The sequence below is a fragment of the Cygnus atratus genome, chromosome 1, assembly GCF_013377495.2.
Source record: "Cygnus atratus isolate AKBS03 ecotype Queensland, Australia chromosome 1, CAtr_DNAZoo_HiC_assembly, whole genome shotgun sequence".
NCBI classification, from domain to species: domain Eukaryota; kingdom Metazoa; phylum Chordata; class Aves; order Anseriformes; family Anatidae; genus Cygnus; species Cygnus atratus.
In genome coordinates, this window is record NC_066362.1 from 190,379,574 (window position 1) to 190,396,751 (window position 17,178).

Here is a 17,178-nt window from a genome sequence, read left to right on the forward strand (position 1 = left end):
TTCCTCCTAACCTCTAATCTAAATGTCCCCTTTTAATTTAAAACCATTCCCCCTTGTCCTATCGTTATCTGTCCGAGTAAAGTATCTGCTTGTCATCTCCACTCTAAACCATCATTTCACTTCACATGTAAATATCCGGTGATTCAGGATGAATTCATTACTGTTTTCCATGATACATGCTGTCTGAAACTTCAAGCCTTCAAAATATCCTTCCTAAATCCATGTCCAAAAAAAAAAAAGATACATCCATATAAGCCATAACCTTATGAAAGATTAACTCCTTCCTTATCTTTGCATGCTGTTTAAAATACCATGTTTAGAAAGATGGAGAAAGTCCTTTGGAAGTCCCCAGTCCTGCAACAGCATGGCAAAGTTTTACTAAGAGAGTCAGCCAAGTAGATTTTGCAATCAAATTCAGCTCCCATTATAGGATGATGAAACAAGGTATAATGGCTGTTCATAATGTCTGTTTTACAATATATATTAAAATTACAGAAAAAATACCTCTTGGAAAGTCTATTTCAATATCAAGGTCTCGTTCGTATGGAACATCTGGCAAGCTTCTCTGTGCCTCTGTTTCTGAGTTTAGTAGATTCGACTCAACTATCACACCTGTAATTAAAATAAAATAAGAAAAATGAAAAAAACTTATATTTTAACTAACGTGGATTAGTCAAAACTGGACAGATTTAGACTGTTATAACCTGATTGGTTCTAAAACTGCTTTTTCTGCTCATCGCCATCCTAGATTTTGTTGCTTTTGGGATCTCAGATTTACTTCTCCAATCTGATTTCCTTTAAACAGAAAAGATACCTATGATCCCATCTGTCCTTCTTCATTAAGATGAGCCTCTCAGTGTACAGAATATCAGATACTGGGGAATCTGGATCATATCAACCAATCACAGAACACAAATAGGCTTGAAATATGTAACTGCTTTTCTATATAATTTGGCCAGCAAACAGAACAGACTTTCAAGTCTGTGAAAGATATCCTTCAAAAGCAAACAAGGAGGGCAGGCTGAGAGAAACAAAAGCTTGACACAGAAATGCTGCCTGGTGCTCAGAGGGAGCCTCCTGGGTGCCCAGCTGTGCCCATAGCCTCCTGCCCTGGCACTGGGCACCACTGACCAGAGCCTGGCTCCGGCCTCTCTGCAACCTCCCTTCAGGGATTTAGGGACACGGATGAGATCCCCCTGAGCCTCCTCTTCTCCAGGCTGAGCAGCCCCAGCTCTCCCAGCCTCTCCTCATAGCAGAGATGCTCCAGTGCCTTCGTCGTCTTGGTGGCCCTGCGCTGGGCTCTCTCCAGTATGTCCAGGTCCCGCTGGTACTGGGCAGCTCAGAACTAGACACAGTACTCCATAACCTTGCAGTGCTACCAGAAATGTCCAGCTTTAGTGAAAAAACGGCAACATTTTAAGGAACAATAAGCCTCCTGGGACTGGCAACTTCTGTATCACCGTTGGCTTCCTATATACCAGGCCCAAGTCATAAGTTCATGTCCTTTATCAACACTCTTGATACGCTAGTCGAAAGTGCTTGAAAAAAAATATCTTCGCCTCAGTCATGGAAAGACCTTAAAGTCTGTTTTTTTGAAAAAGACAGCAAATTCTCTTGAGAAGATACAGAAGAGACTTGAGGATTTTGGAAAGCAGAGCTGGGAAAGAGGGACATAGATATGCATATTGGAAAAAAACAGCATTAAAAGATATGCAGGATTTTTTGATCTTCAGACATAAAGTGATCCCAGAGAGAGTTCTTTCCTTTTAGGTGCCCTGCTGGGATGACAAGCCATTTGATCATCACAACCACAATGATGTATCAGCTGATGTGTTACTATCTTCAGAGAGATGATACTTGCATGTGAGGATCAATCAAGAGCCAAAGCATCATTAGGTAATCTGGTTTTGTTGACCACAGTTCCACTTGTGAAATGTATGTTTCTCTAAGTTTTAGCAGCCCCCTGCTTCCTCACACACAAGGTAAAATGTGCATAGTAAAGTATTACCACAAAGAGAATGGGCCCCTGCTGTCTCCCACCATGTTCAGAGGAAGCTGTTCACACCCATGTGAGGTGTGAACCTCAAAGACACAGCTATGGAGAACACTTCCCCTAAAGTTTTGACTGGAGCATGTCTGGAAGGAAGAGTGGTCTGGTTATGACTTGTTTTGAGTTACACTGAGAAGAAAACCTGTGAGTACAAACGTAGATGACTGCTTGCTATCAGCCAGGATGCTGGCACAAGCAAAGGAATGTTTATATTTTTATAGACAAAGATAAGACAAATGACTTTGCCCACCAAAGTCATGCAAGAGACTGCAGAAAGTTTTTTGTACTTCAAATGTGCCAAAATGTTCTAAAATATTTAAATAATTAAGATTTCAACTTAATATAAGTACTCAATAATAGAACTGTTGCACTGAAAGAACCATCAGAAAAAACTTCTTTATCTACATACACCCCAGCACTCCAAAGAGTCAAATACATGGTAACTAACTCACTGGCCATGTCAGAAACTTCTGCTTTTCCATCATGTTCAGGCAACATCCCTGACAAAGTCAGTAGCTCAGATTCCAGAGGATTTGAGGGCACTTTTCCCCTCAGCTCTTCTACTGCTGCAAGGATTTTCTCTGTGCTATCCAGAGTAGTGGGCAAGAAAACTGGAACTGGCACCTGTGTAGACAGGGAGGAAGAGATGATTAAAAAAAAAAGCTGCAACAAAGCAACAACAGCGACCAACACAGGAATGCCAACTCTACACCCTTCTAGAAGACCGAATTAAAACAGATTAGAAAAATATCACTTCAGTGTGGGCTAAAAAAATTGCTTACAGGTTAAAAAAATCAATACAAATGATTCACAATGGAAGGGAGAAAAGGAAAGGACACAAAAAAAAGATACCAGAAACTATAGTGTGTCAAAATCAGAACAGAAAGAATTTTGGAGCTCTACACCTCATTCTGACTATAACTTCAGACTAACAGTTTGGACAAATCAACATCCTCTTTTAGTGACTTGTTTGTGAAAGATGGAATTTCAGAAATTCCTTTTTTTTTTTTTTTTTAACCACTGTTTGGATGAGATTTGGTACATAAATGATAACAAATTTAACTTAAGAGTTATTTTCTTTTCCCAGTACAAGATTCCTTTTTTGCCTTTCTTTCTTCTTGTTTATCCTGCTCTGCCATCCCTCCTTAACACAATCTTTCAGTTTCTCCATCACAAACAAGAACAAATCTAGTTGTTTAATGGTTATTCAGCAAACAAAAAAATCACTCGGAATTGTTTCTAAAATGTTCAGCAGTGCAAGATTTTCACACAAGCAAGCAGATGGGTCCTAAAGAACAATCAGGAAATTATATGCCACTGTCAGATTTCTGATCCCAATTCAGTAAATTGTGCAGCAGTATCCTGCAGTCATTTAGGTGGAGCAGAATGAGAATAGTCAGCAGTACAAAGTGGTCCCTTGCATTCAAGTGAATGGATGCCAATTTAAACATAAAGCTGGTCTGACTTACCGGAACAGGAACTGTTGTAGGAACAGGAACATTTTGACTATACATGTTCATAGGCACCGGAACATAGACAGGTACAGGAATAGGCACTGGGACATACTCTTTTTTCCAATCATCTTCTATTAAAAGAAAAAAGAAAAAGGCAAACACTGCCAGGTACTTAAATATATTTTACACCTGCAGGTTAGGGAAAAAAATCAAAATATTTGCCATATGTTCCAAGAGAATAACAGTTTAAAAAAAGCCTGTAACAAAGTAAACAGTGGTTCAAGAGTTACCTGTCTGACAAGATTTTGTCTGCATATGAGGTTTACAGTATGTGGCTTTTGTCATTGTCAAAGGTTTGCAAAGAACTGCCTTGTTCTTCATTTCTCTGTTAGGTGTTGGAGAAGGTGGTGGTGCTGAGCCCTACAGGCAAGCAAATAAAAGAAAACGTATTGAAGTCAACGTAGTGCAACAACACAAAGTTTTTTGATGTAATGTATCAGTTGATACTTTCCATGCACAAGATACTGAAGAGAAAGCTCAAGCACACAACAGCACTATTATTCTTTAACTGTGTGCTATTCTGCATTTCTAGTAATGAGCTGCTCCTAAAATGAATGTAACATAGTAGTGTTTTGCTCATTCTGGGCTAGCACTTCAATCAATAACTTTTTTTTTCTTTCTTGTATACATGGAAGTAAAATCTAAGCTATTTTATAACTTTAAAATAATTTTAGCTGTTAAAAAGAATCCAAAATGAATAGCAAAACTATTTTTTGGCTCAAAGTCTGATCTTCTTGAAGTATGCTATAATCCAAAAATCACTTTAAAAAAATGAGCGTTTCTAGATAAAAACACTCTCTCTAAACAATTTTAATACTTAAAGTATAAACTTTGAGCTCCCCCTGCTGGCTCTACAATAGCGTCAACAAATACTTGGGAATATCACAATGCTCAAACTGCATTCTTATAGTCAACAGGTAAAAAAAAATCTTGCTCCTAACATGTTTTTTTGTCCCCTGGCACCTGTTTTAGAACCTGATTTAAGGAACAGAGGCTGTCACTTTTACTTGGTCATATGTTGTAAGACTAGCCCCACGTGTCCTTTTAAATACGGAAAGAACGTAAAATCATAACAAGACTAACAGGCAGAACACCTTCTAAAGTGTAAAAAATAATTGTATCACATTTATTTATTATTATTGTAGCTTTTATATGATCTTTTAAAAAGTTATAGACCATACTAATATCTTTGGAAGCTATTAAACATAAAATACCAGATGTTTTTAATGTGATGGTTTAGCTTGCTGGTATCTCCAGTTACCCAAGTTCCAGTCAATTATTCCAATTATTATTACCCAGGTATCCAGTTATTTTCTGTGTTTTTCATTAATGTGTTTTATAATGCCATCAAAGTACTTTCACTTAAAACTAAGAATTGTCTTACAGAACCATATTTTCATTAAGAAGTTGAAATACTTCTTTCACAGAAAAGGGAGATCTTGTGACAAAGAAAAACCAAGTTTCAAACCAAATACACTAAGTTCAATGAAAAAAATATTATTAATAATGGTATTTATGACTAGTTGACAAAAACTGATAAACTCAAAGTGAAGGTTACTGCTCCGCTCATGATGTCCACCCTCACAGACAGCAATCCTGCAGAAGGTGGTGCTTCCATACTCTGCCACTTGCAGCAAAGTCAGTCAGGCCTTGTGTTCCAATTATTCTACTCTTAGCACTTAGAATTTAAGAACTGATGCTTTGTTTTCAGCCCTTCAAAGCTGAAATACAACCTTAATATTCTAACTGATCAAGGAAATTCTCTTCCCTTTCTATACTCAATAATATACCTAATCAGTCTAAACAAAAAAAATAGACAGACTTCATGGAGTAACTACACTTTCTTGCAGCACAGATGTAAAATAAAAGGCTTCAATGTCAGAAGACATTGAAAAGATAAAATATGAACATTTAAAAGTTAATTTCAACTACTGATGTGACAAAGACTAAAAAATACCCACAAATTTAGTTTAGTATCATTCAAAGACATTGGTTTGTGGTATTTTTAACAGTGTCATCTTTAGCCACCAGGATCTCACATTTTAAATGCCTCCAATTAGGTTATATGTATGTTAAAAATATGTACTTACTGTTATTTTTGTTCGAGGAGTTTGACAGCCCTGATCTAAAAAATGCAAGAAAACATTTTTAGATTTTTTCTCCCTTTTTCATGATCGTAACAGATTTCAGTAAGTAACTCAGACAACACGTATCATCAGAGTAATGTCAAATTAACAGCACTGCTTAGCGCTGTACCACAGGTGAGAACTGTACTCAACACTGCTCATCACAAACACCTCACTACTCTGGCACCAAACCTTACACAAAGCCAAAAGCCAAATCAATGCTGCAGACAGATGTGACTATAACCTCATTCATAAAAGTACATATCGGAAAGTTCAAATATGAAAACAGCCATACAAAGAAGCTGTGTTGATATAATTATATTCATTGAAAAGGTGATTCACTTGCATGCTGACGTGCAATTTAGATCACTGTAAACCATGTGAACATGCCTTCTGCCCCCATCAGAAAACATATAAGGTACCTATTGCAAACAGGAAAAAAAAAAAAAAAGCAATGCATTGCTCACATCTAGATAATTCTCATTTTCTTTGAGTTTCCGTTTCATTTGTTTCCTTTTAATTCAATTTCTTCATTTCCTTTTAATTCTGAGTGCATTTATCTGGTCTCTTTGACCAAAACATGTTTTGAAAAGAAATGCTTCCACAGAGCAAGTAACAAAACACTGGAGCACAATGAAAGAGGAAGCCACTTTCTATCCCCACGAAGGTAAAACACTAAAATTACGCTTAAGCTAAAAAGATCTAGTTTTTGAAAAAAGTGATTACAAAAGCATTTGATTAGCTGAAAATGTTTCAGCTCCCAAAAGAGCATTAAAATACAGAGTTAAGATAAAAAATATCTAGCAACTCAATAAATTATGCATCTGGTGATAAAAAGGGCAGTCTCTAACACAAGCAAGTTTATTACAACAAATAAATAATTCAAGCAGCTTTGAATTTTTCACTTAAAAGAAGCATTTTGTTTGCCATTTAGCAAGGGTAAGGCAGCACGTACCGTATTGTAAGTTCTCAGGTCCTTTTTGGGTTGCCAGATTTGGTTCATTTTGTTGACAGTAGAAACGGAGCAAACAGTGCTGATCACAGAAGTGTTTCATTTCTCCACGCCACTGCACCTTCTCTTTGAGATTTCCTTGAGACTTACAACAGTCACATCGTGCAGCCTTAATGCAAAGAAAGATTGTGACATTTTAAATAAGCCTTGGAAAAAAAATACTTTTACATTTTAAAAGGTTACATTTTTGAAAGTACTGAAGAATCGTTACTGCTACACAGTTAAGTCTCACTCATGTAGGCTCTACATTTATACAATCCTCTAACCCACATTTATACACATATTAGTCACTTTACTTTCAAGTGTTTGCTGAGGGTTAATACCCATAATTAATATAATTAACATGCTGTGTTTCAATTAAACACTAAGTCTTAAAAATTGCCCATTTTTGCACAACAATTTTCATTAATTCTACTAAAACCTTCTGCAAACAAGAGACAAAAGTGAGATTCCTTAATGACTTGCTTGAACCCAGGACAAGTAGGATACTCTCCCCCAAGACTGGTTTGTGTTTTTTTGCTTGTTTGTTTTTTCCCCATTTATGACTTAAAGAAAACAAAATCACTTCTCTACGTGTCAGATCAGGGCCCTTTGATATAAATAACTTTTCTATTCCCATTATTTTGGTAGTTTGACAACAATTTTAGATTCCAATTATTAATTAGTTCCTTCAAATTTATTCTCTCACAATGATTTAAAAGCAACAAAAATAGCCCTCAACCTAAAGAGGATTCCAGTTAGCCACAACTTTAAACTCAAAACTTTGTTATTCACCAGACTACAGGATAACTTCATGAGGCATCACTAATAAAGACATTTTTCTACTAAATTGGTTCCACAGAATTTAATCAGCCATGCTATAAAATATCATCTGAAGAGTACTAGTCCCAGTTTCAGATCTTCAGTAAGTGAAGAACTGTTTGCAGTGTTGTTCCCCTTGATATTTTCTTGCAATCTCCATCCCAAAGTGGTCTTTAAAAATAAGCCACCCCCCAAAAAAACACTTTATGGATGCTTAGGAATCCCAAATAACTCAATCTAATAGTATAGCCAGAAAAGGAGGAGGGAAATTATGATAGTATGCAACATAAAACATTAATATGCAAAACCATACACAACACTGTAGTTATGCACAAGGCTCTGATGGCTGAAAAAAGTGGTCCAACTGTAGTTCTTACAATTCCAAAAAATGTATCAAAAGGCCAATTAGTTCAAATGTAAAAGGTAATTAAATGTTAAGTCCCTTCACTGTACTTGACCAGTCCAGCACCATTCTCTGGCAATGAAGGAAATTCAGCTTTTAGCTGTAATTTTCAAATATTATGAATGATATATTGAGAGACTTGATTCTAACAGTACAACCAGCTTCAAGTATATATATGTATGCACGTATTTCCTTTAAATAAACATGTTTCAACCCGCCTGGGAGCAATTAAAGCAAATAAAGCAATTAAGGGTGTCACAGAAAGGGCAGGTATTTCTCCCCTTCCCTGGTGCAGGTGCCAGCAGTAGTGCTCATGCACCTGCCTGGCACACAAGGGCAGGAGCCTTGCAGCACCACATTACCTTCCCTATCCCTTACTTTTGGTTACATTTGTCACTTTGACTTTCTGCTGATGCTGGTCCACAATTCATTTTGCAACATAGATGTTCTCAGAGGGACAAAAGAGCAAGTGAATTGTATTCTTGGAAGTGAGTGGGGAAGCAGACAAAGCATGGAGTGTTGTCAAAATAGCCTAGGTGTTATCAGTTTAGGGAAACTGTGAATTTACAACTTCAGTGCAAATACATCTTTACAAAACCACCAGAAGGCTGAAATACCAGTAGGAAAAAAATAAAATAAAATTGTATAATTCACTCTAATTTTAAATCTCAAGCCCCTCTAACAATGATCATTAAGAATGACAGCTGACCCCTGTACAGAAAAGCCCACCTATTCTCACCTACTGCACACAGCTTGACTACCAAAGTGCCATTTTCTTCTCAGTTTTCTCTGTCCTTCAAAGCAAGAAGGTGCTAAATCTTGTAAAATGCAGCAACTACAGTCTTCGGGCTACTAATTGCTTTCTCCCTCTATTTTCTGCTCTTTCATTTAAGCCTTTGAATAAGTGAATTGATGTCTCCCCTGGACTGCTACTATGGTATTTAGCTGGAAAAAAAAATCAGTTTCCTTAGACATGGTAAACCACCACTCCTTAGCAAACCCAATATTCCCCTGTATGGATGCTACAGTTCTCATCTCTGTGTTTACTACATTAATTTTAAATATTTCCATAACCATACCTGCAGTCAATTCTATAAACCTTCCCATGCACTGAAGCTTCCTACTACCTGCTTACTCTCCCACTTCCCTGACCATGAAATTAGTGAAAGGAAAAACCCGAAATCATGATTTTCTGCTTTTTCCTTCCTTCCCATTTGTTTTTATTTAAGGTACTGGAACTACTCATGAACTGAATCTCCAAAATCCTTGCCTTTGAGTCTGTTCTAACACTGTATGTCTAAAAGATCCACCTATACCCTCTGTGCTCCATTTTCACCTAACTCCTTTTCCACTCATGACTGCTTTTTGGTCCAATTCCTTCCCCAGACTTCAACATGCTCAAATCGCTAGTGTCCAACTAAAAATGTAAGAATCAATTCTGTTTGCCCCAAAGTTAGTTTAAAGTATAAGTTTTCACATGTGGGGTTTTTTATTTACATTTTTAATCCTCCATTGACCTGTTTCCAATGTTCTCCAAAGATCTGTGCTGACGTTAATTTGACCTTATCTTGGCTGTCTATTCCAGACTACTTTGGTTCCGTCTGCAAAAGTAGAAAGCAAGAGATGTTTCCAGAAAGTGCCTGATTATACAAGAAAGGGTAACTGCTTGGAATTGAGATGTCTAACTATACAATGGCTAAATTTGGACGAGAGAAATTTCACAAGGGTGTCTTGCTGCCTTTACCTTCTAGATTAATGTTGGCTCTATCATTTCAAATTTTACCATGGCTGACAATCATTGTTATTTGCTTATGCCTCAGACTGCAGCTCCTCACCTCCAACTTAGTTTTGGCTATAGACATCTGACCTCCACTGAATACGCAATTATTACCATACATGTTCAATCCAATCACTATTCCACTGCAGACTGGAATGACCTATATTTGCACTTGAGCTGTGGTATTTTTGGCAATGTTTCACAATGTGTATTTTAAGAAACCAATTTCTGTACTGTTCTCAAAACTGTATAATCTTTGTCAAGATACTTTCAGTTCTCTAGTATGAGAAACATCAAATGATTGAAACTGTCATCAAACAGGCTACTAAAATATTTATATTGAAATCTGAAAAATGACTGAAATTATGATCCAAACCACAGCATGCAATTAAAGTTTACAAGGAGGAGCACTAATAACATAGGGAGCTAGCCTCAAGACACTGAATTTTTTGCTTCTCTTCTCAGAAGTGCATTGGACACCATACTACAAAACATCCTCAGAACTTAGTACCAACCAATTTCAGCTGTCATTCACCAGATGATGATGACCGAACTATTCTTTTACATTTCAATCCTTTGCATTAGGTTTGAGGAATACTTCTAGATAAGCCTGATGTGCTTCTACCTCTGCTATCTTTTTCTAGCTTTCTGTGAAGAGAACTTTCGCACTCAGGGAAGCCCTCCCACAAATAATTATTTTTTAAATGTTAAGATGTTTTCCAGATAAAACTACATGAGAAAAATGTGTCCATAAAAGAAAGTAGACAAAGAAAATGGAGACAAACGCTTGTTTAATGAGCACAATGCTGACGTTAAAACATTACTAGGTTATTACTACTTATTTCTCTTTACATATACATTTAATTGAAACTCCAAAATAACACTGGACATCGCATAAATGAGACAAAGCTCATACATATGTATCTATTCTTTCAAGAAGCTAAGAGACAAAACAGGAAATGAAGTACAAATCGAGGGAGGGGCCTATATCTATTCTGTCTTTCTATATTTTGATCATTACCCACTTATGACTAGGTAAGAATGTTCACTAACAATATGCTACCAAACCTAGGATACCTGGAATGACTTTTATAAAAAGAGGGAGGAGTTACCAGCAAGAATGTAAAGGAAATAAAAAGTTTTAGCAAAATACACATACCCCAAACCTAACCTAGTATTTGTCTTCTCTATGCAATAAATCCCAAACTTCTATAGCCAGAACTTTAAAAAATGCCAGCTTCTTTAACCTGAACTTTAGGCAAAGGCTTTAAGAAGTATTTGGAAAAAAAATGACAATCAACAATTCAACATCATGTAACACTAGTTCCACTAGCAAGCACAAGATTCAGAAAGTAAAAATATCTAACAGTTCAGTGTCATCAAAAGTATCAAAAGTCACTAGTTGCCAGTAAATCTGCTTGAATTACTTTTTCATGGCATCATATCTTACTTTCCCGTACCACGGTACCAACACCATTTCTTAAGCAGACTTCATGGGCTAATTCAGTTATTGCTTTATCCCACAAATCAGAAGGATAAACTAAAGCGAGAGTTTTCAAGTGTTTCCCAATTATATGACACTAGTTTGGTACACACATCCCCAGGCTGTATTATTTGCTGAATCACCAAGAGGTTTCTAAAGCACACCAAAGCTTTATTGAATTCTCTATTAGGAGGCATTTTTTAATAAGGGATAAACTTAATCCCATACCTCAAGTTTTAAGGCATATTGATATAATATTATTGTATGAAATAACATTTTAAGTCTAAGAACTCTGCAGCCAAGCTTCATCACCCTATTATCACAAGAGACATAAGAAACTGATACTGGTCTTCAGTAGTTTTCTTTCAGAAAATTCTAAAAGGACCCTATGTACATTATTCAAAATAAAGACTTTACAGTGTTGGGCTGTAACACTTCTGGAACCTGCCATTCCAAAATATCAGATATGTCTTCAGATTCAGGTCTTTTATGGTAGGTAGATCATCTTGAATTACAGGACTTTTATCTAGCCCTCTAACATTTCAGGCTTTTTATTGCCTTCCAGGCTCTGAACAGAGTTTTGGTAAGGTGACAAATTTTGTATTGTCTTTTTTTCAATTGCATCCACAAGTATAGTTCTTTTTTTGATATTATCAGTGTAGCTTTCCAGGATGTTCACAGAGACCAAATATTTTATCCATGGTACTAATCGCAGGTTAAACCCAGTCCAATTTCACCTTTACTTCTTTCAAAAAAAAGAAAACAAAAAAAAAACCTCTTAACGTGAACTCTTTGCTGGTTGTGCTTCACAAGGTAGTTAAGCTTCCAGAGATTTAGAAACAGATGCCATCACATTTGTTTTAAACTTTTATTAGAAATCCATTTGGTCTTGCTTTTCCCTTTGGCATCCTTTCCACTGGGAAATAATCAACAGTGAAAGCCTCTGCAGTTCAAACTGTGGGAGAAGGGAAAAGGCAAAAAAGGAGGCAAAAGCAGGAACAGGATAAACTCTGCCAACCTAGTTTATCATCAGTAAACTTAAGGTATCATACAGCTGCTAACTAACAGTGTTTTCAACATTCTGAATACATACGTAAGTAATTTTGACAAGAAAAATATAGTATCAATTGAGGGGGGAAAATTGGAATTGTAAAGTAACAAATACATAGTAGTTGGTTTTTTTTTCTGTAACTCAATACTGCTTTGCCAAATGAATTAATAAATCAGATCATAGAAATGCTGCTCTACGTTCTAAGAAAATTCAAATGATGAAATTAATATGTTTGCTTTTTGTGTAGCAAATGCTTTGCTGAAGTAAGCCATATTTGCTGCACAGTCCTTGAGATATCCTCACATGTGCATTTTTGTTTTGTTAAACTCTGGAGCTCTTGTCAAAAATTCTGAGTTACTTGCCTTGTAGTACCAGTCCTGAAATTTTTTACAGCACTCTTCACTGCAGAAATCTCTCACTACACCATCAAGTTCCTTAGTTGCTCCCTTTTTGCACAGCTGCGAGCAGTAATTACAAGTAACACATCTCAGTCCTAACCGTCTTGCAAAGTCTTGTTTATATAGCAGCTTGCAGCCTGGAAACAGATTTTAAATATTAGGAACAAAGTAATTTTTACAGAGAGATATCACAATTAAGAGTTAAATATCGAAAACTAAATGAATACAACAACAGCTAACAATCGGGGCTTCAGACAAATTCAGGTTGCATAATACACTATATTTCAAGACATTTTTACCTGAATACCTTTCCTTCACAACCCTATGGTTTATGTGGTGTCTGCATCTCTCTCAAAACACTATGCTTAAATCTGTACTTATCAAATCCCTGAATAAACAGACAAAAAATTGCATAATTTGTTTTTCATATAGATCCCTGCAGAAGCATTGACTTGGAATTACATATCCTCAGAATGCTAGATATACAGATAATGACAAGCAGAAATTGTAAGCCAGGCAGCACTGTTCTCTAAAACAATAGCTATCTTCAAGGATCAACCTACTTCTATTACTACTTCCATTCATTTAAGTACAACAAACCACTTAGACAACTCTTTCATTTTTAAGAACACTGATAGGTACAAGATCTAAGAACTGAAGAGTTTCCTAAAAAAAAAAACAAAAACTACAAAGTAAGCAATGAAGCGAGCAGTTCTGAGAATGATTATGCAATGATAGGAGCTTACATATGAAATTTGTGTAAGATCTCTATCTTAGATCTGTATCGTATTTTTTTCCCATTCACATAAGGTGGGTTATTTTTTAATTTGTATTCGCTATGCACTTATAACACCAAGGTCATCATAATGAGAGCTATATTCTTCAATAATCTGATCTTCCCTCAAGCAAACTAGAGAAGATACTCTAAAGCATTAAATGCATTAAAAGATGAATACTCTAGCTATTACATAGGCTATTTTGAGAATATAATCTTTTTAAACTATCTCAAATCCAGTGTCTATTCAAGCTGATGCCTAAATCATATTCCGTGCATCTTTATAATTTTGCTAATTTTACAGAACAGTATGAGAAGATGAAGCAACTGTCCATATAAAACACCGAAGGGACAAGATAACATCTACGCAGACCACCAATCTAGGATGCTGCAGCTGTTTTTACGATTTCCCAAATACCATACTAGCACCAAGACCAGAACTCAAGTCTTCCTAGTACTTGCTCTGCTTGGGCATATTGCCTAGTACATGCAGACTTCTGTACTTCTGGTAAGTTAGGAAACTCAGTATGCAATATATGCTTCCTCTGGAATACACAATATAGAAATAACGTGATTGTAATAGACCCAGTAATTTCAATTAACTGTCTTGTGCTGTTGTCTATTAGGGAAGAATTTGGTATTCTGAATTTCAGTTAAACAGACTCTAATTTTAAAACCACTAAAAGCACATGAATACAAGTGGAAGCTGCAGCAGACAGCGTCTTCCAAAAACAAAAGGTTATTAAGAAATTTTAACTTGCAACATTACAAGTTCTGCTAAGAAATTAAATTTCCTAACAAAGTCAAAACAATACAATTACCGTATATCATACAAATAAAATACACTGCAGGTAATAACTGCTTTCAACTGTGGTTTTTTTTTTAGTCATATCTCTCTGATTCTTTAACAACAGAATAAAGAAAATTACTAACACAAAGCGCAGAGTGCAAAAGGTAAGGGCCAAATGAAGCAAATGTCCTTAGAGTGCAACTAATTTGGATGCAAAATATATTGCTCTGCAGGAAATAATAATCCCGAAGGTACCAGTGCATGCAAGATTCAAAGTACTGCTTAAAGCACTCAAAATTTCTTGCCAGTATTTTTTCTAACGGCCATATTTCTCATTATTGTATGTGGCATTGGATTATTTTGACTTCGTCACAGTTCCAGAGACAGGTCAGCACCACAACGTATCCTCCTCTTGAGCTATGCCTTAGAAGAGCCATTCACAGCTGTGTCCATCTTTTAAGACCAAAGCTAGTGAAAGTAGTCTATCACCAATCAGGTAAGCTAACTGGCTAAATAGCCTACAAAATGAACAGTAAAAATTTACATTTTTCTTGGCTGCTAAAAGATAGAAAGTAAAATTGAAGATACTGCTGTTACATTAAAAAAAAATCAACTAAGAATTTTTCCATTCTACAGTCAAACATCTCCCACATCTCTGTGACTCACAGAAAATAATGAGCAGTGAAAAATAAGCAGGGAGAGAAAAAGTCCAAAATTCAGAATCCAGAATCCAGCCCTTGAGAGTAAGTGCCTGAAAAACATATTTGTTTGTATTTTATAAATCACTGACTGCAGAACTTCTTGCTGAAGGATGCCTCTACAGAGGATTGAGAATCCATCTTCATAAAACTTCAGATGTTGATAGAAGACTTATATCCCTGAAGACTTTTGTAATGGAAATACAGGCTATTCTTTCTGCATCATCATGAGAAAAAATTTTCAGAAATAGATGTCTGATGCTTTTTAATGCCTTTTTTTTTTTTAATGTCTTTGTAATATGTAACATAATCCACTTGACCAGGGAACCTTTGGTTGCTTCAAGATCTTGTTTCAGACAAAGGGAAACAGAATGCCTTTTTATAGGGCTATAAATACTTTTTACAGGATATATTTTAATTAGGTCCTTGGTACTGTGTACATACCTAGGATGTAACTTTATGGTAAGAAGTTATGGTTTTGATTGGAATGGTAAGACTTTCTTTAAAGCACAGAGAAAGGTGTTCACTTTTGGCAAAACAGATTGAGTTCATTCAAACAACTTGGTCTTCACAGTACACAACGCAAATCCCAAATCAACAAAGCAGTAGCTCCCTTGCTAGCCTTGTGGACATGACCAATAAGCGGGCTCTAACTGACAGAACACTGCAGATGAGTAATACAAAAAGCACTGGTTTTCTGATCATTCCAATATCAACACTAGAAACCTAAAGGCTTGGCCAACATACCTGCCCTACAAACAAACTTGGGCTTCATGAATAAGCATTGCCCGAGACCAACAGCTGCCAGCCCCATAATTTTGAATGAAGATACACAAGTAATTCCTGAACTCTTCAGAATTTTTGCTATTAAAACATATATACCAGCTAAAGTGTGACAAGATAGAAGCCTCTACTGCTTTAAGTGATTCTAAGAGATTAGCTGCTAGTCATTTTAAATAAAAATGTACGTGTAGGTCATTTGGTTCCAGCTATACAGGTAACTGAATATATTCTTTAGCGAGGTTTTAACACAGGACCACCCTGTGAGTCCATTACCTCAAAGAGATCACTAAGAAGCATTTTAAGATGAGATCTCTCTGATGCAAAATTTGAACCAGGCAAAAAAGAAGTTGCCAATATCTGCTAAATCAACCTAACATCCTCAACTAGGCTATTGAAATTCTGGCTTCCAGACAAAATCCATTCCAAAACTCATCCCTTCTTGCAACCCTAGACCTTCCCACATCAGCTAGAGAGAGAATAAGCCTCTGAACACATGCAAAACAGACTTACTGACAGGATGACACAGAAGCAGTTCCTCCAAACCTTCACTTCAAACAAGCTAAAGGTCAAGAGAGTTTCCTTTCTTTCAGCAGTCTCTAGAACTGCCAGATCCAGCCCTGCAGAGCTATCCGTGACAGAAAACATGTTTCACTTGATGTCTGTAAACTAATGCAAGCAAGCTACCAAGAACCTGGTCCTATTCTACCAGCAGCACCTACCTGAGTTACTGGAAGTTCAGTACATTCACACATGCAAAAAGCCATGAAAAAGAAATGCTGAACTACAACACTTCCTGAGTCATTACCAGTCTCTTGTTATCACAGAGAATAACATCTGTTATACAACACTATTATTCCATCCTAAAAGCAATTTTTTTTAATTGCTGAAAGGCTGTATTTATTAGATTATCTTTCTCCTTCTTCAAGCTACATACCCAGACTCACTGTTCTCTCAGCCTGTAGTAACTTCAACAGTTATCTGTGACAACTTCATCTAGAGAAGAATAGCAGCAGGCCTGTAACATCACAAACCTGTAAAATCAATAGGTCTGCAACATCACAAGCTAGGTCTTGATGAATTCCGGAATTATGTTCCAATCCACATCATTCTGCTGTCGTCTTCTCTTCTATCTCTCTGTATTGATTCAAATATAATATCCACCTCTTCCATACCCTTGCTCCTACCGTTCTCTCTGTCTCTGGCTTCACAATAAACATCACTATCCTAATGAAAACAGATGCAAAGCATCCAATGTTGGGTCCTGGTTGGATTACCTTTAAAGTAGATCCCATTTTCTCTGTGTAATAAGGAGGTCGTGTAACCCACTTCCTTCTTTGTCTTCTGCTGAGGAATCTTTTATTACTTTAGTATGCAAATTCAACTCACCTTCTTACACATCCTAAGTTTATCCTGACAAAAATTTCAGATCTCTAGGTACTAGCTCTTTCCCTCCTCTTCTCTTACCTACCCCCAATCCAGTTACCCAGTTTCTTCTTGTTCTTATTCTCCAGTTGATT

At 36.5% G+C, this 17,178-nt stretch overlaps 1 protein-coding gene across 15 annotated transcripts in view; it reads right to left on the reverse strand.

Annotated features, from left to right (window-relative positions):
- Window positions 1-17,178, reverse strand: part of ZMYM2 (zinc finger MYM-type containing 2) — a 91,056-nt gene that overhangs the window by 13,428 nt on the left and 60,450 nt on the right. For 14 of the 15 annotated variants that reach the window (XR_007707823.1, XM_035542740.2, XM_035542738.2 and 11 more), the window contains 7 exons: window positions 12,580-12,752; window positions 6,646-6,811; window positions 5,655-5,689; window positions 3,795-3,924; window positions 3,520-3,635; window positions 2,503-2,674; window positions 505-612 (listed from right to left, as the gene is read on the reverse strand). Coding sequence is in view for 14 of the 15 variants with exons in the window: in XM_035542740.2 (XP_035398633.1) it covers window positions 505-612; window positions 2,503-2,674; window positions 3,520-3,635; window positions 3,795-3,924; window positions 5,655-5,689; window positions 6,646-6,811; window positions 12,580-12,752 (900 nt within the window). In the remaining variant the exon portion in view is untranslated. The remainder of the gene's footprint in view (window positions 1-504; window positions 613-2,502; window positions 2,675-3,519; window positions 3,636-3,794; window positions 3,925-5,654; window positions 5,690-6,645; window positions 6,812-12,579; window positions 12,753-17,178) is intronic. The other variant, XM_035542742.2, reaches the window with a different exon arrangement.